The sequence below is a fragment of the Ipomoea triloba genome, chromosome 14, assembly GCF_003576645.1.
Source record: "Ipomoea triloba cultivar NCNSP0323 chromosome 14, ASM357664v1".
Lineage (NCBI taxonomy): Eukaryota > Viridiplantae > Streptophyta > Magnoliopsida > Solanales > Convolvulaceae > Ipomoea > Ipomoea triloba.
The window spans coordinates 9,684,755-9,710,246 of record NC_044929.1 but is presented as its reverse complement, the minus strand read 5'-3'; the positions used below and the strand labels follow the sequence as shown (position 1 = coordinate 9,710,246).

At 38.3% G+C, this 25,492-nt stretch overlaps 1 protein-coding gene across 1 annotated transcript; it reads right to left on the bottom strand.

The window, feature by feature from the left end:
• Nucleotides 1-18,600: 18,600 nt before the first annotated feature.
• LOC116003918 lies at nt 18,601-19,359 on the bottom strand. The gene has a single exon (XM_031243857.1). The coding sequence runs from the start codon at nt 19,357-19,359 to the stop codon at nt 18,601-18,603; it is 759 nt and encodes a 252-aa protein (XP_031099717.1).
• Between the last annotated feature and the right edge of the window lie 6,133 nt (nt 19,360-25,492).

The window sequence follows — 25,492 nt, the reverse complement described above, 5'->3', positions numbered from 1 at the left end:
TAGTCCACCAAATGATAAAGGGAAAAAGCCTAAAATTGGTTGAGCCAATGAATATTATGCATATTATGTACCTAGAAAATAATGTTGAATTTTTAAAGGGTTTCGAAAACATGTGGTAACTATTTAGTTAAGTCATATTTCCGTCATTCCTAACAAACTATTTGTATTTTCGTATTCCATTTCAGTGTTTTTCGGCATCAATATGTAACTTATCATTTAAACTTGCAACAAACAACATTATTTTTGTTTAAATTGAAACTTTATTTATTCTACAAAATTTACAATCTATATCAAGTGGTGCATGATATAGATATTTTTAAAGTTATATGCTTCAAAGAAGAAAATATTAAAAATACAAAATATGCTTACACATAATTTTAAAATGGTTCTGATAGTTATTACGTAAAATATTAAAGTAACCATATATACAGTTTTTTTTTTTTGTCCCATAAATTAAAACTAGAACCATTAATTACAAGCAAATGTTAAAGTAACAACATATGGAAAAAAACTGAAAAATATGTTTATACATAATAAACTGTTGGCATTTTTCGAGAAAGGGAAGACAAACCAAGAAAACATAAGGCCATGAATAAGAAATTAGAGTTTCATTGGGTTAAATTAGTTAATTTGTTACATATTAATGGTACACGTACTATCAAATTTATACACATCGTAATTTTTTTAAAAAAAAATATATGCTCGTTATATTTTAGTCCTTTGTGAAATCCATAGGAACAGTAAAACTTTGTAAACATTTGCACACAATATTACTTCTAATTCCCTCCCTTCACCTAAAATCGTTAATCCATACACAAACAAATTAATTTAGATTGGTCAAAAAAATAGAATTATATAGAGTATAATTGCATGATAATTATAAATTTATGTTGTATTATTGGAATCTGGAAAATCATTATGTACAAACTCTAGCACTTCATCTATTTCTTCAGGCATTAATTCGGAAATATCAGGAAGTGTATGACTTTGCAACGGACTCTTATGAATTGTTGAATGAAAGTATGACAAGTTTCTATACCTTTTTTTTGAGCTATTCCTGTCACATTTGTCTCTAAGTCTTATTGTTGTCTCACCCAACTCAACATTTGGGTTTTGTATTATCATTTTTTTCTTATCTTCCAACTCTTCAATCACTCTTTTTAGCTCGCTTTCGTCTTGGATTCTGCCAAATTCCTACAAAATAATTTGTTATTTCTCCTTAAATAATATAAGGCTGATAAATAAGCATTACTTAATTACCTTGACGTTTTTTAATAACCTCTCCAAACTCACGAGTTTTCGTTGAGGCCAGTACAAAATTCCTAATTCTTTATACCTTTTCTTTAAAATTGCTCGACCAACATGTAGTTCATCTGCAGCTTGATCAACGGTCATATAAAAATATTTAGAAAGCAATTCTAAAGTTAATGTATTAGGGTCACGATAAGTTTTTTTGTCCTTTTTCTTCTAATAAAGATATTTAGATTTAAATTTGGTAAATCTATCTTTGCAGTTGTATTATCTTCCTCGACAATTAAATCAACACTATCAAATACATCAACAGGATTTGTAGCTAAAACACCTGCATTTACAAATAACTTGTTAAAAACTATTAATTATTAAAACAAGAGTTACCTACAAAATGTTAAAACCTTACCAATAGTTTCAGTACATTGTGGTTCAGTACTGACATTATTTCCACCTGGAAGAAGATCTCTACTTAGAAGAGGTTCACTATCCCTTAGTGGTGATAGATATACCGCATCCCAAAATGAATTGTTACCATCAGAAGAACAATCATTTTGTTGAAGCTGATATGAGCAAGTAGCAATATTGCCATTTGTGAAATGTATGTACTAAATGTTTCAGGGATTAATAATTTCTAAGAGTGTGAATAAGTGTTAAGAAGAGTCTAAGACCAACAAAACCACGAATTTATAGCAAAGGACAACAGTAAGTGCAAACAGTCAGAAATACTTTTGAAGTCTTTTTTTCCACGATGGCAGTTTTTTTGTCAAATGATAATAGTTATTTCGCCGACACTGTTTAAAACATTTGCGCTTTTCAATTGATTTGTGATGACAACTGTAAAGATATCTGACATTTGTACCAATTTTTTAATTTCCTTCGTAATTACTTGCTTGGCATTTGTAGGCAACATGGCATATATAAAACTTAATAATGCTTTTGCTTATCAATGTTCAATTTAATCCGCTGCTTCATTTATGGGCAAATGAAAATAACTTGCTATCATTTCCTTACTTACCGTTTTATAATTACGACGAGTTATTTTTAACCAATTCTTCTGCAACAAGTTCAATATCATCATGCAATATTGGGCGAAAGCTCAGCTTTTGCAACAAGTTATGCTTAAATCATAGGTCCAATAAATGTTATAAGTTTAAAACAAGTTCTATTTCAAAGCTAATATATTCACATTTATCAAGACAAAAATTATAATAATAACGACTTTTAGGTTAGAGATGGGCATTAGGCAGCAAATTAGCTTTATTAAAAGAATTTCCTATGCGCCTTAAATTGTTCCCTTTTTTTTTAAATTGTGTATAGCATGAAAGTTTTAGCTTTAATACCTTATGTTACTACTGAGTCACAAGAATGGACGTGCAAGGATACAGTGGTACAAAAACGTAATACACGATAATGAAAGAGCATTCCAGGGAAGAAATATAAACCTATAATATTGCATGATGTTATTGTAAGTTTTTAAATTGATCGCAAATATTAAGCCTCGGTGTTATCGTTTAAAGATGACCATATCTTATTTTATGTCAAATATAATTAAATTTGGTTCACATATATGTATGTATTTGTTACCTTTTCCAAGGTAAAAAAGTGCAAGCCATGTCGTACGACAATGACATTTGTTATCTACATTTATGGAATATATTATGCGTTGTAAATGATTACAATTTTATCTTATGGCTATGAATGACCTCTCAATGGGCAGTAGCCTAACTTTGGCATCTACAACCTCTTTATTAAAGAGTTTAAAAATTTATTGATATTTAGAAAAATACTTATTATTCAAAAATATTATCAAAAGCCATCAACCAAAAGTTTAAACGATTCGTCTTCTTCTGTCGCAAGTGAAGGTGGATCAACAGTTAACGGCAAGGCAGGATCAACAATTAATGGAGGAATATGAAGGGGATGTATAGGAAGGGTGGGAGAATGAAGAAGACTCATCATATCCCTATACTTTATCTTTCTGGTACATGAATCCCTGAGCCTAATCTCTGCTAGATTCAACTTCAAATTCGGATCCCTTAGCAACATTTCCCTTCTACTTTTTAGTTCCTTCATTGCCTCCTTTATGTTAGGGTCATTTTCGATGTTACTAAATACATGTAAAACATTATATTAACATTCACCTTATAATGATACAACTTTGGAAAATAAAAAAACTACCTGAGCTTTTCCTAATAGCTTCTCCAAGCTCACTAACTGTCGATATGGCCATTTAAAGATTCCTAATTCTCTACACCTTTCCTTCAAAAATGTATACCCAACTCTCAGTTCCTTGGCGGCTCGATATATATGCAGATGGAAATATTTGGAAATCATTTCCTTGCTTATTGTGGATGAATCACGAAAAGTTCTTCTCGTATTCTTCCGCTACCTACGTGCAAGAGTTTCAATCATACTCCTTTCTATAACTACAGAATCTGTAGTCATATTTCCTCCTACACTTGTGTTACTTGCAACTGGAAATGTATTTTCCTGTACAAGTATACCACTTGTTGATGCCATAAGATTTTCTTCCGTACTTAAGTGGTTCATGGCTGCAACAAAGATGAAAAAATATATTACGTCATCACCATTGCATATCAAGAAAAAAAACATATGATTACCAGTAGCCTCAAGCAGTCCTCCCATATTATGCTCAATACCCCAAAATGGATCAAAGGGTATGTTCAGTAACGATCCATTACCAAAAGTTGATATCCCATGTTGTTGATCCCATAAAGGATATTTGCTAATATCGGAAGATGTGTAAGAAATTTGGCTTGGAAAAAATGAGGCAGGAGTAGCATCCGCAACATCAATCGATAAAGGATATCCGATAACATCGAAAAATGGATAAGAAATGTGGTTTGGTAAAGATGAAGAAGGCGTAGGGTCGACCAACTCATCACAAAAGGAATACTCCGTAATATCGGAAGATGGGTCAACAATTTTGTTTGGAAAAGATGAGGAAGAAGCTGGTATGCCGTCTCATCCCATAAGGAATACCTAGCAATATCATAAGTGGTGTAGGAAAATTGGTCTGGAAAATAAGCTTGGTTCGCCATTTTTGGAAAAAATGACGTTCAAAAACAAAGAGAGAATAGAAAATGATAATTCAGTGACAAAGAATAAGGTAAAACACCATTGAGGATAGTAAATGATGGGGATTCTGAGATTTGAAATGGCAAACATACCTTTCAATGATGTCAGATATTAAGCTTGTCAAAAAACAAACAGTTCACGGTCGAAAGTCATTGATCGCATCCGAATCGTAAAAAAAAAAACAGTACACTTGACAATCGTGTCAAATTTTAAATCAATTATGTGGGCTAATTGTCCAAGTGTGACAAAAGTAAAATAGTTAAAAAGTTATTATATGTAAATATAGTCTAACCATGAGGTGCTTATGTGAGGTTGTCACAAGCGCAATAGTTCTTTATCGGATGTCATTAATCATGCTAAATTTATCCCAAAAAAAAAAACTTTCACACGTGAAGTTCAAAAGTAACCTGGAATCCTAAAACCATTTGGTTGATAGATCATTTGTTTGGTTTTCAGCCGAATATAGGAAATAAAGAGATGTTATGATTATAATTTGCTTCTATTTTTTCAAATACTTAAAACTGCAGTTCATAAGGAAGAAGGTAAACATATACTTTACGTATATACCACATCTATAGCTAAGGTTATCTCCTTCCATTTCTCAGTGGATGGTTTATACACCACCCTTGGTGGTTAATATGAATTTTCTATTTCTCAAGTTTTTAACATATCTATATCACTCCGATAATGGATATTATTCCTCACCTGATTTCATTCTTACGTCTCTCAGTAGAACATTTTTGTTATTGGTGAAGAGAATTCTATATTTCACCTTTGATGGTTATTTTTGTTTACATTTGAACGACTTGTTATTGAATTTTCAAGAGTTCGCACTATAAAACAGGAAATATTTTCATTATTAAAATAATATTAAGTGTAGGAAAGCTACATTGTATCTTCATTCTTAGTTTTTGGGAGAGGATTACCAGAAACATAAGATGAGCTCGCAAGAGGAGCATAGTAAGAAAGTTCCGTCAAATTTCGATACTTTCTCTTCTTAAAGTATGAAACTTCAAGTTTATTTCTTTCTATGCCTGATTGAATATTAGGATCCTTTAACATTTGCTCCCTTTGATTTTCTTGCTCATTTATAATTTCTCTATGATCAGTATTCCCTTGGACATTTTTTGCTAATCGCTCCAAGGTACGCAGCTTCTTATATGGCCATTCATCAATTCCAACCTTCTTACATATCTTCTTCAAAGAAGCTTCCTTAATCTTTAACTCTTTCACCGCTTGATTCATAGGCAGATGGAAGTATTTAGAAACCATTTCGAAATTCCAAAGTCGTTAGGATGGTTTGGTATCATTCCCTATAACTACGGTTGAAATTTCTTCGACATTTACAGCTTCAGTAGTTGCAACATCTGCAACAAATATATATATATATATATATATATATATATATATATACATATATATTATGAATACAACTACAGATATATATTCATAATATATATGTATTCACTATTGTTCATTTTAAATTTGCTACATCTATCTTTGCAGGTTTATTATTTTCCTCCACAAATAAATCAACGCGATCAAATACATCAACCTCATTTGTAGGTAAAACACCTGCATTTGCAAACAACTTATTCAAATAACTATTAATTATTACAACCAAAAATTCCAAACAAATGTTAGAACTTTACCAATAATTTCATTACATTGTGGTTGAGTACTGGCATTATTTCCGCCTTCATAAAAATCTCTACTTAAAAGACAGTCAGTATCCCTTAGTGGTGATAAGTGTATCCCATCCCAAAATGAATTGTTACCACCCAAAGAACAATCATTTTGTTCAACTGATATGAGCAAGGAAACAAATTTTGCATTTTTGAAAAGTATGTGGTTAATGTTTAAGTGATTGATAATTTCTAAGGGCTAAAAAATTAAGGATGTGAATAAGTGTTAAGAACGAACAAAAGTATGAATTTATAACGACGTTCGACAACAATTTAAAAAGTTGTTAATACTTGTTAAGATTTTTTTTTCCAAAAGCAATTTTTTTGTCAAAGGAAAATATTGAATTAAAAAACTGTTTAAAACTTTTGGGCTTTTCAATGGATTTATGCTGAAAAATTTTCAAACGATCTAACTTTTTACCTTCTTACTATTTCACTTTTGACAAATTTTGTGTTGTCGGCCAATATGCTGTTTACCTTTTGATAAAACGAATAACATCAATGACTCTCAACCATGCACTATTTTCTTTTTCCAAAATTTGATATCTTATATCATTGGAATGTGTGTTTGACGTTTTAAATCTGGAAAGCTCCATTTTCTTTAAACCAATCAAGCAGCTATCCTCTTCGTTTACTTCTGACTAAATAATTACTTGCATATTTTCTTCACTTTTAAGAGATATCTTTTACTTTCTTCTATCCAAAGATGGCAAATCATATTTCCTCCTCCTCTGCGTTCACTAATCAACTTGTTTACCCTTCCTCAGATGCTTCAGAATATCCGTTTTGGGATGCACAATGTGAACAATTCCTATTGACTTATTTCAGTGCAATAAATAATGATGAACCCTTGCTAAACATGGACTTTGATCCATTCTGGAACTTTGAACATAATCTGGAACGTCTAATCGGGGCTACTGGTAAGCGACCTACTTTCCTTTTGTACATTCACATGTGATGATTTAATATATATTTCTTATTGTCAATGTTGCAGCCTTGAATCAACTACGTATGGATGGGGTTCTTCTTCCCTCTGCAAGTGTTATACCTATAGAATGGTATAAGAACTTTCAGGTTGGGTTACAGGAAGGTAATAAGAAGAAGAACGTTTATATTTATTGCATTTTTTCCTATACGAAATATTACTATTAATAGTAACTCTAAGTTTATTAGTTGCCTTATCCAATTTCATTGTTGGATTATCAAGCAACATTTTCTTCTTATTTTCCAAATCACTCTTTATCCTTTCAACCTCCGCTTCATCCTGAATATTCCCAAATTCCTACAAAAAGGAAATTGTTATCTCTCATTCAAAAATATCAATTACTAAGTTGATAAATAAACAAAAAACACCTGGATATTTTTTGCTATCCTTTCCAAAGTCAAGAATTTCCGGTTAGGCCATTCGGAAATTCCTAATTTCCTACATACCCTCCTTAAAGTATATGAGCTAATCAATAATTTCTTTGCAGCATCAAGTTGTTGCAGATATAAATACTGAAGCATCTCTTCTTTAGTTATTGTGTTGGGATTACGAAAGGAATTTTTTATTCTATTTTTCCCAAGACATTATTACTAATACTTCCTACAGCTATCCCAGAAATGGCATTATTCTCCTCCATAAATGGAATATTATTTTGATTTTTAGCCACAACGTTCGTAGCTAGATCACCTTAATAAGAAGTTACCCATTAAAACAATATATATCATAAGAAGTAAAGTTTATGAAAAAGTGTACACTTACCAACAACTTCGTTGAACTCTAATTGTAAATCCACTATATCTTGAACATAGGCTAAATCCATACTCGTTTGAGATACATTAGTCCTCAATGGTGATATTTGAAAATCATTCCAAAATGAATTATCGTCGGTTGAGTCATTTTTGTGAGGAAAAGAGGAAGTAGAATGACTTGCCATTTTGAAAAACCATAAACAAAAAGATAAAACTAAGAAGAGAACTTATAATAAAAATGTTGAAAATATAAAAAAGGTGTGAACAACAATTTAATAAACTGAAGAAAATATACCCCAAATGGAGCATCCTCATCAACCGACGGCTATTGTACATGGTAAAATGACATCTATTGTTCGAAAGGACATCTACGTTGACAATTTGCATCACTGTTTCCTAAAAAAATCTATTGTTTTATACAACTTCTGCACATTAAATTTTCGTGATTGGCACACGAACTTCCCTCGAAATAATCAAAAGTCTTCAATAGTCTCACATGATGTTTAATTAAACTGTTAAACTTTTATATAAATTAATGATTCGATTGGCATTAAAATCTTCTTAAGTGTACCTCACATTGTTTGTTTTTTTTCTCTGTTCTTATGTTTATCACTTTATTAAACTTGTAACACTTTTTAGATATGGCAAATATTTAACTTTGTAATACACGGAATATAATACACCATAAAGCTAAATAATCATTTACTCCATATGTTTATCTTGACAAAGACATATAAATTAAAGTTTAGACACATAAATGGTTTATTACCATAAGGCACCCACTCAAGGTAATAGCTAAAAATTGTTTATGTTTACAAATGTCTATTGTACTCATATATTTGCATCATTGAATGACAATAAATGATTGATAAATATTTGTCATCATTATCACTTAAAATTATTACTTCCACTAACTCTATTATCACTTAAATTAGGGATCCAATTACCACATTACCTATCACTAGTAATTATTGAAAATATGAAACAAATAGTTAAAATCCACTAACTCCATTATCACCTTAAACAAGAGTGGTTGAGTGTCTTTTTGTGACTGCTGAATAAAAAAAAAACATGAGTGGCTGAGTATATTTTTTTTTTAGTGCTTAAGACAAAAAAAAAATTAAGATTGGCTGCTTTCCTGTTTCGTGATTGATGCTCAACCTTGTCCTTTGCTGAAAAAAAAATAAAAGTTTATTGCTTTTTTGTGGAAAGACGTCCAACCCTGTTACCTGGTTAAGGAAACAAAAAGGACTACGATACTTGATTTTCTCTTATCTCTGCACCATCTGGTTTTGCTGATGTTTTCATGCTTTATAATGTAAGTTGTTTTACAATTAACTGTTCTGAGTTGATTATAAAGCAAAATCTCATAACTCTCCATTTTCTTTGGTTTTTTCAGCTGGCCTTGTCCACCTCCACCAAAACTGTAAGCAACACCAGTTGAGCATTACTACCAATTCAACCAATTCTGATACTTGTTAACTCTAAACGACTTCCTAAACTGTAAGTATAAAATACATCATTATATTACTTTTTACTCTTTTATTCTTACTAATCATTAATTACAACTGACAAATTTACAAACTTTCAAAGTGTATATATAGACTTCATTATAGTTACTATGACTTCTGCGTTCTAAATTTTTAGGGTAAAAGTATTCACATAGTATCATATACTTGTAATTGTTTCTAGCACTCATGGCTTCTATGAACATTCTCTTACGTTATATTTCTCCAACGAACACAACGGAATCAATACACGTCAAGTTTATACAAATGTTGTACCTCGTCGACACAAATTACTCTGAACTTGATTCTTTACAATACATCTTCCACGATGAAGAGGTAATTCACTTGTAACATTGTGTTTTATTAAACTCTTTCTTATTGCATATAGATTCTGTTAAAGCAAGTGTTAACTGCATTTACACAATAGAGCACCTTTATTAACATGCATATTCCGAATGAATGTGTTCGAATGTATGCGAAGAAATTTAAAGAGAGCCGAGTTTATCGCATAAAAAAATTTCTGGTCACGACTAATGTGCAAAAACACAAGACAACCAATCACAAGTACATGTTAAACTTGTCTTTGAGAACACTTGTCAGAGAATTAGATGGTGCGAATTTCCCCACTTTTACGTATCCATTAAGCGGTGAGCTCTCTTTAACATAAAATTTCATTCTTAAAACCTGACAATCCTACGTGACTTACTTCTTCTTATTTAAATATCTTTTAGTAACACAAACTCGACCATTATTATGTAGTATCAACACAATTGACCAAATGATTATGTTACTACATATTTTATTGTCAAACAAATAGAATTTATTTATAATTAAATGCCTTAAACAATTTTGTTTCTATTTTCCCTGCTTACAGAGCCTTAAAGCACAAGTATGACTTCAACTAACGAAAAGACACTACAGGACTTAAGCAATGCTCTCATGCATATTGTCTCAATTAAAGATATCTACGAAAAAGGAAAAGTAAGTTGCATTGGGTTGAAAAATAGGACCACTTTATCATAATCTCGTGATATTTACATTCAAATAGCGCACTCTAGAACATATTTTTTAATGTGTTAGCATGAATATAAATTTAATAAAACTTTGTTTATAATTGTAAGGCTGGTGAATTTTGGATTGGTGGAAAAATTGTTGCAGTAGAGAACTCTTACAATCTGGTTTGTTGTGTGCTGTCAAGCAAACGATTGTAATAGTCGACTCATTCCCCTTCCTTCTCAAGCAAACGATTGTAATAGTCGACTCATTCCCCTTCCTTCTGGTGAATATGATTGTAATAGTCGACTCATTCCCCTTCCTTCTGGTGAATATGAGTGCAAAAAATGACTCATTCCCCTTCCTTCTGGTGAATATGAGTGCAAAAAATGTTTGACAAATTGGACAAAGGGCATCGACAAGTACAATTTAAAGCTTCAAGTAGAAAATGCCAATGGAAATGCAAAATTGAAATTGGTGGACAAAGACTGCATCCAACTGATAGGCAGAACAGCATCAGACCTCCGGGCAAAGCATAGGCGCATAACCCCTCAACTACCAAAAGAAATACAATCATTGGTTGGACTTGGCATGTTATTTATGGTTGAGGTGAAAAGGGAACAATTGGAAAATAGATACGCTCCCTTCTCCATAACAAAGATAATAAATGATCAAACATTAGTCAGCCTTTACTGTCCTGAGGTTATAAAACAAAAATTGGTATCTTGAGCCAGAAGAAGAAGACATTAACTTGTTAGACGAGGTAGACTATTAGCACTACTTCTGTTTAGTTTGTTTAATATGCAAATTTGTTTACAAGCAAAAACTCAAACTATGTTAAATGCTTTTTCACGTGATTTAGGAATTTATCGAAGCTGAATGAAACAAATCATTTGGAGATCATTTTGTACATGTTCGATTCGTACTTTAATATTTTTTATTATACATTGATGCAATTTGACACAACTTTTTTTTTTATTGAGATGGACAAGAATTTAAATGCATGTATAAGTCTTCATTTCAAATTGTTTATGTTTTCTTTGGTGCAACACAACTAACTTTATTTAAAAAAAAATAAAAGCATTACATGTTAGTACATTTATTTGAATATGAGATATGAACAACCAAAAACACAAGTTTCTATGTTTGTTTTAGAAACTGTACGAAAAAAAATACCCAAAGTAGGACACTAACAATGATGTAGGAGAATGAACAACGATTTTAATAAACTTGTATATATAAATGTTACAACTCTATTTATTATCAATAAACTTGTATGTATGAATCTCCGTTTGACAAAAATGAACTACCTCTTTATATTTATATCGTACATAACTATTGAAATATCACTCTTCACCTCTTAATTACATTCAAATTTTAAAAAAAAAAAAAAAGTTTACAAAATAAATACCAAAGAATTTCAATTTTAACACATTTTTTATATCATTATTTTTATTCGATCTTTGTTGGGCATTATACTACGCGCATCGCGCGTGCCACCGCTAGTTATATATATAAAGGATCATGGCTCTAGAAAATTCTAATTTTTCATAATTGGATTATGGGCTAAAAATTGGGCTTAGGAATATTTTGGGCTCAAGCAAGACATTGGACTTAGAAAGAATAATTACTTAGCTTAGAAAGTTTGATAGTTATAAAAATGATATTAGCAGGCTCCTCTCAAATAGATTTTGTATAGAAAATTTTTGGATCATAAAATAATTTATTTAAAGCCCTAAACAAAATAAATAGTTTTAATAGTATTTTAATAATATTTGAAACTAAAAATATTTATCGTTGAAAAAATAAATTTTATTTTCTAGAGTATTTGTATTAAAATAATATCGTTTATTTCGAATAATTTTACGGGGTGTCACATCCCGGTACCGGGCCAACCGTTCCCCCTTCGCCTCGAAGGCGCTTGTGACTTGACCTATGACTAAGGCTGAGTCGGTCCGGATTCTAACATGTCGGGCTCCTAGGGACCGGGCGCTACGTAATCTTGCTATGAAGGCTTCATACTCTACCTCGTTGTTAGTCGGAGAAAAGCGGAGTGACAAGGCGTAATAGACCTTGAACCCTTCCGGGCTCGTCAACACCACTCCAATGCTGGCCCCTTTTTTGCAGCTCGACCCATCCGTCGCTATCTCCCACTCGGTTGGGTTAGTCTCGTGGTCGCTTACCGCCGTAAGATCCCTCGCCGAGCATTCGACCACAAAATCGGATAAAGCTTGCCCCTTGATGGCTGGTCGGGGCGTGTACTCAATGGCGAACTGGGTCAACATCATCGCCCACTTAATTAACCGACCGGAAGACGCTGTTGTCCGGAGAATGGCGCCCATCGGTTGGTCCGTCAACACCCGAATCGGACGACCCTAGAAATAAGGAGTGAACTTCTTTGCGGCCGTATACAGGGCAAAGACTACCTTTTCCAATCGGGAATACCGTAGTTCCGGCCCTTGGAGGGCATGGCTGATATAGTTCACCAGGCGTTGCACGCCATCAGCATCCGTTCTCAAAGTACCGTGCTGACTGCCCGGTCTGACGCTGAAAGGTAGACCTGCGACTCTTCTCCGGGCTCTGGTCGGGACAACACTATTGGCGACGCGAGGTACTCTTTTAAGCTCTCGAAGGCCCTTTGACACTCCTCCGTCCAAATGAAAGCGGACGTTTTCTTTAAAGTCTGGAAGAACGGGTGCGCTCGTTCAGTAAGTTTCGAGAGGAATCGGCTCAAGGCGGCCAGCCGGCCGGTCAGTTGCTGGACCTCTCGGACTGTAGTCGGTGGTCTCATGTCGACGATCGCCTTTACTTTTGCGGGGTTGGGCTCTATCCCTCTTCTCGTCATCATAAATCCAAGGAATTTCCCGGTCTAGACAGCGAAGGTACACTTGGCCGGGTTGAGTCTTAATCGGTGTTGCCTCATGATCTCAAAGCTCTGTCATAGATCTGCCGCATGATCGTGCATGCCCGCGCTCTTCACCAGCATGTCATCAATGTAGGCCTCCATTGTCTTGCCGATCAAGCTTCCGAACAGCGCATTCACCATTCGTTGATTGGTAGCTCCAACATTCCGCAGGCCGAACGAGATCACTCGGTAACAGTATAACCCATTCGGGGTAATGAACGCCGTTTTCACATTTCATCCTCCTCAGCCATCATAACTTGGTGGTATCCTTTAAACGCATCCATGAAGCTTAACAGCTCGGCTCTAGTCGTTTCGTCCACTATCTGATGAATGCTGGGGAAGGGGAATAGGTCCAACGGGCAAGCCTTGTTCAAATCGGTGTAGTCTAAACACATTCTCCAGGCTGGGGGCTTGGGGACCAGGACCACGTTCGCCAACCATTTGGGGTAATGGGCTTCCCGAATGTGCCCGGTAGCGGCTAAGGATTTTACTTCGTTTCGGACAAACTCTCGCCGGTCAGTAGAGAGATGCCTCTACTTTTGCTTTACCGGCCTCGACCCCGGTCGGACTGCCAGTCGGTGACAAATGGTTTGGCGGTCGATCCCCGGCATGTCTTCTGGGCCCCATGCAAAAATGTCGGAGTATTCCCGGAGAACGTTTATGATCGCCATCCTCAAGTCTACAGTTAGCGTCGTGCTGATCTTCACTGTTCGATCAGGTCGGGAAACAGATAGAGCAACTGCTTTGATTTCCTCCGACGGCTCGGGCTGCTCGACTCGATCATCATCCTTTCTCTTAGTAATGGTGTTCACCCTGGAAGTGCTGGCGTCTTGCTTTTGTACCGCCCTAACGTAACAACGTCTAGCCGACTGGGGGGTCACCTCTGACCGTGCCTACGCCTTCTAGGGTTTGGAATTTCATGCAAAGGTGTGGCATGGAGATAATCGCTCCGAGTTGAGAGATCCCCGGCCTCCCCAATATTACGTTGTGGACACAAGCCAAATCGACTACGACGAACTCCATCATTACTCGGAACACTTTTGGGATAGTCCCGACCTCTACTGGCAAGCGTACAACTCCTTCCAGGTGGATCAGGGCCCCCGTGAAGCCGGAAAGCGGGGTCCTGACGGGAGTCAGCTCGGACCGGTCTAATTGGAGTTTTCGAAAGACTTCCAAGTACATTACGTTGATGCTCGACCCGGTGTCCACCATGACCCTCTGAACGTCCACGCCGTTGATGTCTATGGTTACAACCAGAGCCTCGGTCGCATGATCAGTAGTGTTCGGCAAATCCCAATCTGTGAATACTATCGGTTCCAACTTCGGCCTCTTCTCGAGGCTAGCCTCTCCTATAACACCCCGACTCGGCTGTACCGAACAATCGGAGTAGTTACCGCCACACCTAGACTAAACCCAATCACATACAGATAGGATTCATTCTAGATGCACAGGCTAAAGATAAGGAACTGTACTATATCATCATGATCATCATAACTTGATATATATATATTCACGGCATCAACAAAAGAGTAGCTAAGCTAGCTACTAACAAGTACCAAAGTTTAGTTACAAACCACTGGGAGAGTTTGAGATAGACCCGACCCACTAGCCATCTTAGTACAAGCATGGCTACAAAAGATATATACACAAAAGGTCAGACTTGACTTCCCACCCTAGACACTACCTAGTCTAACGAGTGGTACACCGGGCCAGTGTAGGTGCCCCAAACAAGGTGCCACTCACCCTCGAACCAGGTGATGTGGTCCAGAAAGTTACAGGTATTGATATGCATCATCCACTCGTCATGATACTCCAGGGGACTTGGGTCCCACGGGTAAGGGTAGCGAACAACAAACTCGAGAGGATCACTATCGGGTAAAACCTAGCGAACAACAAACTCGAGAGGATCACTATCGGGTAAAACCTCTATGGGAACAAACTCGAGAGGATCACTATCGGGTAAAACCTCTATGGGGACAAACTCGAGAGGATCACTATCGGGTAAAACCTCTATGGGGTAGAACCCATAGGGATCACTATCGGGTAAAACCTCTATGGGGTAGAACCCATAGCTAGCCTGAATAATGTCTAGAGGGCACAACGGTTCAACAGGGACTGGTGACCAAATCGGTACCGCCAGTGAGACAGAAGTGGGCACAGGGTCGGGAGTACAAGTCAGCAGTGAGACAGAAGTGGGCACAGGGTCGGGAGTACAAGTCAGCACTGGAGGATCTGGAGCGTAAGGGTCGGGAGTACAAGTCAGCACTGGAGGATCTGGAGCGTAGCCGGGGGCGTACCAAGTCAGCACTGGAGGATCTGGAGCGTAGCCGGGGGCGTACGGGTCATCATCATCAGACAAAAACTGCATGTAATCATCGTAATCTAGAACGGGGAGCTCAAACTCCGACGGATCGGAGTCCGCTGGGCACAATGAAGTGTAGTTAGCACGACGGCTAAGTAAGGAAATCCATTGTCCCTCGAAAGTAAACAAAGGTTTCAAAAACAACATAATACTCAGAAACTGTAAACTTTACCCATCAGTTGCAATCTATCTACAATCAGATTATCAACAAAAGAAAGTATAGCATAGTATATGAGTGATATCAGCATATAACACTCTCATTTCCGAGAATTTCATCATTTAACTCAAAATAGTGAGTTCAACAACACACACACTATACTATTCAGAACTCGTGACATTTTATTCTTCAATCTAGTTACGGAGTAACTAGATTTTCATAGTTAGTAAAATTTTACTTAGTTTCCCCCTGGATAAGTGTAAGGCATACTTGGAATATTTTCAAGCACCTCGGGCCGCGGCACTCATGCCTCCCGCAGGTCAACATCTCAATAACTTTGGGGCCCCGGCTGATAAGCCTCCCGCAAAGTCAAACGTCTCAGTAACTTCCGGGCCCCGGCTCGCAAGCCTCCCATAAAGTCAAACATTTCAATAACTTTCGGGCCACAGCTCCCGCAGGCCTCCCGTAAAGTCAAACATCTCATTAACTTCCGGGCCCCGGCTCGCTAGCCTCCCAAGAAGTCAAACATTTCAATAACTTTCGGGCCACGGCTCCCGCAGGCCTCCCGTAAAGTCAAACATCTCATTAACTTCCGGGCCCCGGCTCGCAAGCCTCCCAAAAAGTCAAACATTTCAATAACTTTCGGGCCACGGCTCCCGCAGGCCTCCCGTAAAGTCAAACATCTCATTAACTTCCGGGCCCCGGCTCGCAAGCCTCCCAAAAAGTCAAACATTTCAATAACTTTCGGGCCACGGCTCCCGCAGGCCTCCCGTAAAGTCAAACATCTCATTAACTTCCGGGCCCCGGCTCGCAAGCCTCCCAAGAAGTCAAGCATTTCAATAACTTTCGGGCCACGGCTCCCGCAGGCCTCCCATAAAGTCAAACATCTCATTAACTTCCGGGCCCCGGCTCGCAAGCCTCCCAAGAAGTCAAACATTTCAATAACTTTCGGGCCACGGCTCCCGCAGGCCTCCCATAAAGTCAAACATCTCATTAACTTCCGGGCCCCGGCTCGCAAGCCTCCCAAGAAGTCAAACATTTCAACAACATTATCCAGAAATTAAGGTTTTCAAAACATTTTTTCTGTCCTTGGGTTTAATTAGTATATTCACGTGATGACTCAAGCGATCATTCTTATCCGAATATATCTCCAAAATACACATAGTTGTTAATGACTTTTCCCCATGAAATTCCAAGTGGCAAGGGTCACACTTGTTTCTTGAAAACACAATCTTTCCCCACATTAATGAACATAATGTAAAAAATAATATTTGAGCTTTCAAAAATTGACTCGGTTGCCCGTAGGCCTTCCAAGCATCATAACATTCGGGAGCAAAAACATCGGGGAAAAGTTCGGTCGAAAACGGCTCCGCGTCGCACGGGCTCGCGGTTACCGCAGCGGCGGACGCACGGCGGACGCGTGCGTCCGGGCGGCGTCCGCACGTTCGACATTGACGCCGAAAAACTGGGCGCCACGGACGCGCAGCGGACGCGCGTCCGTGGTTGCGTCCAGCCTTTCGGCCGTGACGCCGTAGTCTCGGACACCCGCGGACGTGCGTCCGTGGTGGCGTCCGGCCTCTCGGCCGCAACGCCGAAATCCTGGGCGCCGATGGACGCGCGGTGGACGCGCGTCCAAGGCTGCGTCCATCCGATTCTGCCAACTTCAGGCAGCAAAAACTGGGTTGTAACGCCCCGTTTTTCCACTATTTTCACAAGTATAAGCCTATATGGACTTAAACACAACATATACATGCATAAATTAACTATGAACATGCATACAAAAATTACCAAAAATCAAGGTGTAGTCTTTTGAGCCAACTTGTAGATCCATAAACTTAATACATAATTTTGACATAAAAATCCTAGTCACATAATTTACTAGCATTTGATCACCTTCAAGTGACTAAACCAACTTAAGGGATTCCTTACCTCCCAAGTAGATTTCTAAAACCGTAGAAAGATGATGATCTCTTCCTCCAAACTTTTCACCGAAGATCCTAAACAAAAATCACCATAATAACAACATTTTCATGAACTCTTAGCTTAAACTTAAGTTCTAGGAAGGATTTAACCGAACAAAACCAAAGTTTTTACCTATTATGGAGCACTTGAGTTGAAGAGAAAGCTAGGGAGTTCTTGGATCACAATGTAGAAGAATGAGGTTTTCTTCTTTTTCTTTTTCCTTCAAGAATTTCGAAAATGGGAGAGAGAGAGTGTGTGATGGGAAGTTGGCTTGAAGATTAAGAAACAAGTATGATCTTACCATACCTCTTATGACATTGCATTAATTAAATTACCATGTGGTGAAATAGGGTGACACTTGTCAACTCCCCATGGTAGATCTTGAAGAGTAGGGATTATTTTGCCAGTTTGGGATTAAATCAGATAAAGGTGCGGAGGATTATAACTTAATTCGGGAAAATTCTAACACCAAAATTATTCTAAAAATAATCTCGTCATTAACCACTAAAATCGGGAATTTTTCGGTCTCCCGCGAAATTTAGGTACGAAAGTCCGTAACAATTTCACTCTTACAGTCCATTTAAATTTCTCTTGAACTAAGTAGGAAGTTCAGGCTTAATTGTATCGTACTTAATAATCCATTTTCTAGGAAAATTCGAACTGTTAGTGAATCCTTAAAATTTTCGGTTCGTGACCGGTACGTAAATCGCAAATCCTTAAAATTTTCGGTTCGTGACCGGTACGTAAATCGCAGCTTATTAATAACTTAGTCAAAAAAACGGTACGTAAATCGCAGCTTATTAATAACTTAGTCAAAAAAAAATTCTTTTGAAGTACCGAGAGATCTTCTCATAAATGTCATAGCTTAAAAAAAAATATTTTCGAACCCTAACTTTGTCGGAAAACCGAGGGGTTACATCTTCGACCAAGCCGACGTGTAAGTCTCAAACCCAATTATGACGCTCCCCCGCGGTGTCACCACCTTCCGGTCCGCCGAAGATCACATGAATAACTTGTTTAGACCCGGTCGGGGGAGGCTCTCGATCCTGGTCGGGGTCCTTGTCCTTCTTGTCCTTGTTCTTCTTAAAGAATTTCTTCCACCCCCGTCGACCTTTCTTCTTCTTTTCTGCGAACTGAGCCAGCTCGCCGGTCTGCAGCAAGTCCTCGATTAGGCCCTTCAACACATGGCATTCCTCCGTGTCATGCCCCCGGTTCCGGTGGTACGCGCAATACTTGTCCTTCTTCGGGCCATCCTTAGATGGAGCAGGTAACTGGATCATATGACAACTTTGGGCGTATTGCAGTACTTTTGCCACCGGTCTACTCAACGGGGTGTAGATCGGATATCCGTCTCGGTCCTTTTGCCTTTGGTTATTGGGGCGTCGGTCTCTTTGATTTTGATCTCTCCTCGGTCCTCCTGTCTCCATCATCCTCTTGGCCGAGTTCGCCTCCATGGACGTGGCATGATCGACCACTCTGCGAATGGCGTCCTCATAGGAAAGGAGCGGTCGGAGGATTAGGTCCTGGTACAGATTTTCGGCCCGCAAGGACGCTAGTAACAAATTGATCGCCGTGGCATCGTCGATCGGATCGATCTCTGTCATCGCAATCTTCCATCTCTCGATGAAAACGGAGAGCGGTTCTTCCTCCCGCTGCTTAGCATTTTCTAGGTGGGTAAAGTGTTTCTTGACAGTTTTGGACATGGAGAATCTTTAAACGAACTTCCGGGCCAGTACTCAGAAATTGGAAATGGACTCTGTCAATGTGGAATAGAATGCTCGACACATGACGGCTTCCGATACCCCCATCATAAGCATGTTACCGTAATACTAGTTAACATGCTATTCAGGGTCTGATTGTCTGGCATAATCTTTATCACCGGGGATGCGTAAGTCAATGGGGTAGGGCTGGCTCATGATATCCTGAGTGAAAGGCGTCCGTAACAGGTTACTTGCCCGGTCAGTCGATCTATCATCACCTTGTTCTTGTTTCCATCTATTGAATTCAACGCGCACCTGATCCAGAATTCCGTGGGATAGGCCGAACGGACGGGCCTGATCTCGACGATGGTGACGGCGAAAATTGGATGAACTGTCCTCGCTGGAATCCCCGTCGCTAGCGGTCGGCAAGTCTAAACACATACGCCCTCCTTCAACAGCTCCTGACCTTCTCTGGACAGGGGGATCGATCCGATCAAAGGCGCTCGCCCTCGACTGGTCTTCACGATCGGCGGGGGGAACGGCCCCCGAACCGCTCAAGCGGGAGAGCGCCGGGCGACGCGTAGGAATCGGCTCGTGCAATCTGGACGATACTGGACGTCTCTCGGACTGAGTTCTTCGCAGCCCGGGCGTCGTAGTTGCGACGACTTCTATCGTAGTAGTCTCCAGTTGAGGAACCTGAGGTTGAACGGGCGGCATCAGTTGGAAAGGGAAAGACTGAGCGTACGGCTGCGGGTAAAAACGTGGTGAACTAGCCCACCACTGCATGTTTGGATCCATCGGCTACGCGGGGTATTGATAGGGGACCGGCCCGACCGGGATAGGGAATGCCTGGGGTTGATCAATGATGTTGACCGGTTCAGGGTTTGGTGCCCCATCCATGTTGTTCGGCTCGTCGCGGGAGCTGAGTCGGGATCGTAGATCTGATTGTGCCTCCTGCTCCAGGTTGGCAGCGGCGAAATAGTCCATGTAAGGGTACATGGTCGGAGACCGAAAAATGGAAAGCGCGGTGGTCAGCTTCTACACTTCGGTCCCCACAGACGACGCCAAAAATGATATAGTAAAATACGGGTGTACGATTGGAATACTCTGTATTAATACTAAAGCGGGTACAAGTAGGAATACCCTATACAAAACCGGTCTACGTGACAGTGGGTCAGAGGTTCCCGGTCTCTTTGACTATTCAGAAGGTAAAACAGCCAAAAGTCCTATGCGTGTCGAACATGCACCGGTCCATGTAACAGCCCAATTGCTCGGTAGTCAGGTGTTAGCCTCGGATAAGCTAAGGTTCCAACCCAAAATAGGGTACTATTGTAGGTCGGGATGATAGTTCGACCAGTCTGTAGAGACCAGGATAACGACGGGCTCTTAGAGAACCAAAAACACACCCCCGGGGGCGGAATATAGACCGGGAGGTCGGTACAAAAAGACCGTGATTTTATCCCTATCAATTACACTTGTGTAAGAAACCTTATGGCTAATTGTGGACTCAATTAGTGGCTAGTCGTGGACTCGACTAACAAATTGATTCGTGGACTCGAATCAATCTTCTTTTCTTCAACCTTAGATTTAGGTTCGTGGACTCGTTCTTGAATCGAAGGAAACTAGATCTGACTCTAGTTGATTGAAGATTGCATCATCGAGGTACTTGAAGCTACCATGAGATTCTTCTAAGTCTTTGAGGATTCGGTACTAAGGGTTTCTCGTGAGGTCTAAGGTATTTCGATCCATCTCTATCCTTGCATTGAGAGCTTCCTTGGGACAATACTCCATCTTTATTTGAACCTTGGACAAGGTTCATATGAATTTGGTATCAGAGCCTAGGTTTATCTCATAATCATTACAAATTTGGTTCCTAGGTTATATATATATATATATATATAAAAGCATCATTCCTATCTTACTTTTCATTTCTTATATACATCAAAAAAACCCCAAAAAAATTATGGTTCTAAACCCACCTCAAATATTAGAGCAAAAAATAGATGATATCCTTTGCCATGGAATGGTTAAGCACTCAAATAACTAATCTGGAACAACACCCTTTGCAAGTCCAACTGCCACTCTATACTAGGGGAAACATTCATGGAATGGGATGCCTTATCATTATCAACTCAGATCGTTGTATGAATTTGGCTAGTGCATCCATGGTGGACTACCTTAAGTTACCTCTTATCGATCACCCCCAACCATATATTCTTATTGATTCAGGGGATGTGAGAGTGACTAAATAAGCTTTTATTCCTTTTTGTATTGGCAAGTATTATGATGAGGTTCTATGTGATATTGTGCCAATGCGTACTACACATGTTTTGCTTGGAAGGTCATGGAAATCTAATAGACATTTTTACTATAATGCACTCAACTACACATGCAATGTCACCTACAATAGATTTATACATATGCTTAAACCTCTCCTTCCAAAACAAGTAGAAGAAATTCAACTGAGGTTGAAGCAAGCTCTCAAACTAGCCTCGAAGAAAGAAGAAATCAAAGAGAGCAAAGTGGAACCTCTATGTTTGGAATTGCAGTCGCCACTCCAATCCTCTAACACAGTCTGTAGCTAAACAAAGGGACCACAATCAATGATACAATTGAAAGGACCAGCCAGGGTGTCAAAGTGCAACCTCGCTTGGTAACAAAAAAGGATAGTAAGCAAAAGAAAAGAAGGATAAAGTTAATTGGAGCAACTCATGTCAAGCATGTGACACCCCAACCTTTCACAAGCCGAGATAGCTAAACTTTAACACAAAAGCTGCTTATCTCAACTATCAAACACAACATAGCGGAAGCGATTTATAACCTAAGGGGTATCATGCCACATCTAGGTAAGAATAACACAGCCTAGATGCACAGGCTATCCAAAATCTGAAACTGCATAGTGTATAAATCCTCAAAACATTGTCATCATAACAAGAATCTAACCAAGAGTATATAATCTCAACATCGGCACACAAGCCCAAAACACAAAGTCTAAACAATGTAAGTTAAGTCTAAGCAGCCTCATATCGGTAAACTCTAACGCGCTCTCGCTTAGACTTATTCCATACCTGGAAAACATGTAAGAAACCATTAGCAAAAGACTGCTAAGCAACCACCATTCACACCCGTGATAAACATACATATACCCATATAGAATATACACACCAACAAACTGTTCAGTATTTAAATCGGATACTCAATAACAACACGCTAAATAAGCAATAAACCAAGGATGTTCCAACAATACCAATATCCAACCGAATTGCACAAGACAACAAGTCTATAACGGAATATCAACCGAATCATAAACTCAACCGAATACTCACAAGAAACAACCAAACCGCAATATATCAAGGAATAACCGATAACCAACGAGATACGATACAACTCAAGAATCAAATAAGGAACTAAACGGACTTCAAACCAAGGATAAGCACAAAACCTTAACCTCCAACCAAAGTACCATCCCTCATACCAATCATCAAATCTAAAGTTAGTTCACAGAGGCAAAAGCCGAAACACAAAGGCAAATGGTGCCCAAAACACAGAGGCAAATGATGCCCAATCACAGAGGCAAACGGTGCCCAATCACAGAGGCAAATAGTGCCCAAAACACAGAGGCAATTGATGCCCAAAGCACAGAGGCAATAATGCCCAAAACACAGAGACAAATAGTGCCCAAAACACAGAGGCAAATAATGCCCAAAACACAGAGGCAAATAATGCCCAACACAGAGGCAAATAATGCCCAATCACAGAGGCAAAGAATGCCCAATCACAGAGGTAAATAATGTCCAAAAGATACTCAAAGATCCACCACTCCATATCCAAACTCAGATTCAACCCAAGAACAATCCACTCACAGTGTTCATCTCAGATTATGAACACAACCAACTCCCAGAGAATATAATCAAGGAACCAACCAACCAACAGACTCCCAAAATGGACCAAGAGATATGAATAAACACTCCAGAATCATGGTAAAATACTCCACAAAATATCCCAACAAAATCAAAGGTCAAACAACCAGACAACAGATCACAAAACAACTCACTAGAACCAGAGTCCCTACTGAACTGGCGGAACTCCCAGACGGAACCACCTTCTCCGCCACCCCCTTCCGTAAGAAGGAGACGGAGCTCCCTGGCGGAAGACTCGCCCCTGCCACCCTTCACCGCTATCCACTTGCGGAAGACTCCAGCGGTACACATTATACCGTTGGGGTACTCCGCAAGGGCAAACCCAACACTTAGCTCACAGACTCAAATCAGAATACGCAATGTTCATTCCAGAATACAAAAATAGGATCAGATTGCCCAAATTACACCTCCTAGAAGCCAAATAAACATGGAATCCATACCAAGAAATGTTCATAAACATCAAGATGCAAAGGATCAAGAACACAAGTTCATAAATCCATCAAAATAACTCACAGACCAACAAAGAATAGGCTAAGCAGTAAAGATTTCCACAAGATTCCAATACACCAAATAATATTCATAGATCAAGAGTGTAAAATAGGTTTTAGTGGACATGATGGTTACCTTTTGGAGCACACTTCAACCAAGAAATCCTAAAAACTCCTTACAAAGCATCACCTCCACCTTGATCATCTTTTTCCCAAAAAGATCCCCAAAAGAACACCATAAGAACTTATATAAAGATTATGAAAATAATGATGCAAAGCATATTCCTAAAGATAAACACTTACCCAAGCCTTATCAATCCTAAAAGAGCAACCTTGATCTTGGATCTTGAAGAAGGAAGTGTAGGATTTACTTAGGGTTCTTTAGAGGTGAAAGGAGTAGGATGGAAATGCATTTGCAGGAAAGGGAAAAGAATGATAGGGTTGCAAGTACAAGACTTTTATATTAGGAGGAAAGATCATTACATATATCATATATGTATCATACTAGGGTAAAGACATTAAATAATGGGCCCTTATAAGAATGTGTCTCACATTATTTATTATACTACTAGTTAGTAGGAAATTAATCCTTCAAGAATAAATACATTGGGCCATTATAAAGAAATGCTCTTACATATAGAAATTGTAAGGATCCAATTTGAATAAATCCCTCACAAGAATTAAATCAAGAATTGGGCCTTTAGAATAAATAATTAATTCCGAAATAGGATATATATATATATATATATATATATATATATATATATATGTATGTATGTATGTATGTATGTATGTATGTATGTATGTATGTATATCAATTGGAAAGATTAAGCCCAATTAAATCAAATAAATTACCCGGTGGAAATAATTACCGGTAGGGGTGGGCACGGGTCAGGTTCGGGTTCGACCCGTGGCTAATTTCGGGTACCCGAAATTTTCGGGTTGGGATTTTTGGTACCCGAGCCCGAACCGAGATATTAACAATCATCTTCGGGTTCGGGCTTATCGGTTCGGGCCTGCATCGGGTTCGGGTGCCTATACCCGAATTTTTTAAATATGTTAATTAAAATAAAGAAATCTAAGAGTTTAAGTAGCTAAATGGATTACAATTTTGTAAAATCATAATTTCAAAATAAAGTAATTATTACAACCCATCAACTTTAATAAAATTACAACAATTTACAAATCTAATATTCTGTTATTAAGAACATGAAACATCAATAACGATAACACATAAAATTGAAATTTAATAGGTGAAAATGCAGATGCTTGGCAACTTGAGTGAATCATCTATCTATCGATATATATATTGTAGTTCGATCCTCTATAGGTATTAGTTCCATCATTGAATTTCATATTTGATGCAATAAAGAGAAATTAACAGTTAGATCAATATAATTTCAATTCCCTTCAAATGAGAAGAGGGGTTAAGATCAGGGGATAAGATCAAATCTAACATATTAACACACAGTTGATATCAGCAGACCTAACCACACAGGCATAGTAAAAAATTTAAGAGTTTAAATAATTAAAAGAGGAAAGGGATATTGGTAGTTGTCCAGTTGCATGCAGGTACATGCACTATATTGCCTATGAAACAGACAAAAAGTAACAGAAATGATGGGTGATAAAAATTTTGGCTGGCCTGTGAGAAATAAAAGCCAAGTCAATAGTTAAAGATTTCAGCATATCTCATCTCTAGTAATAAAGAAAGGATGCAGGATGATG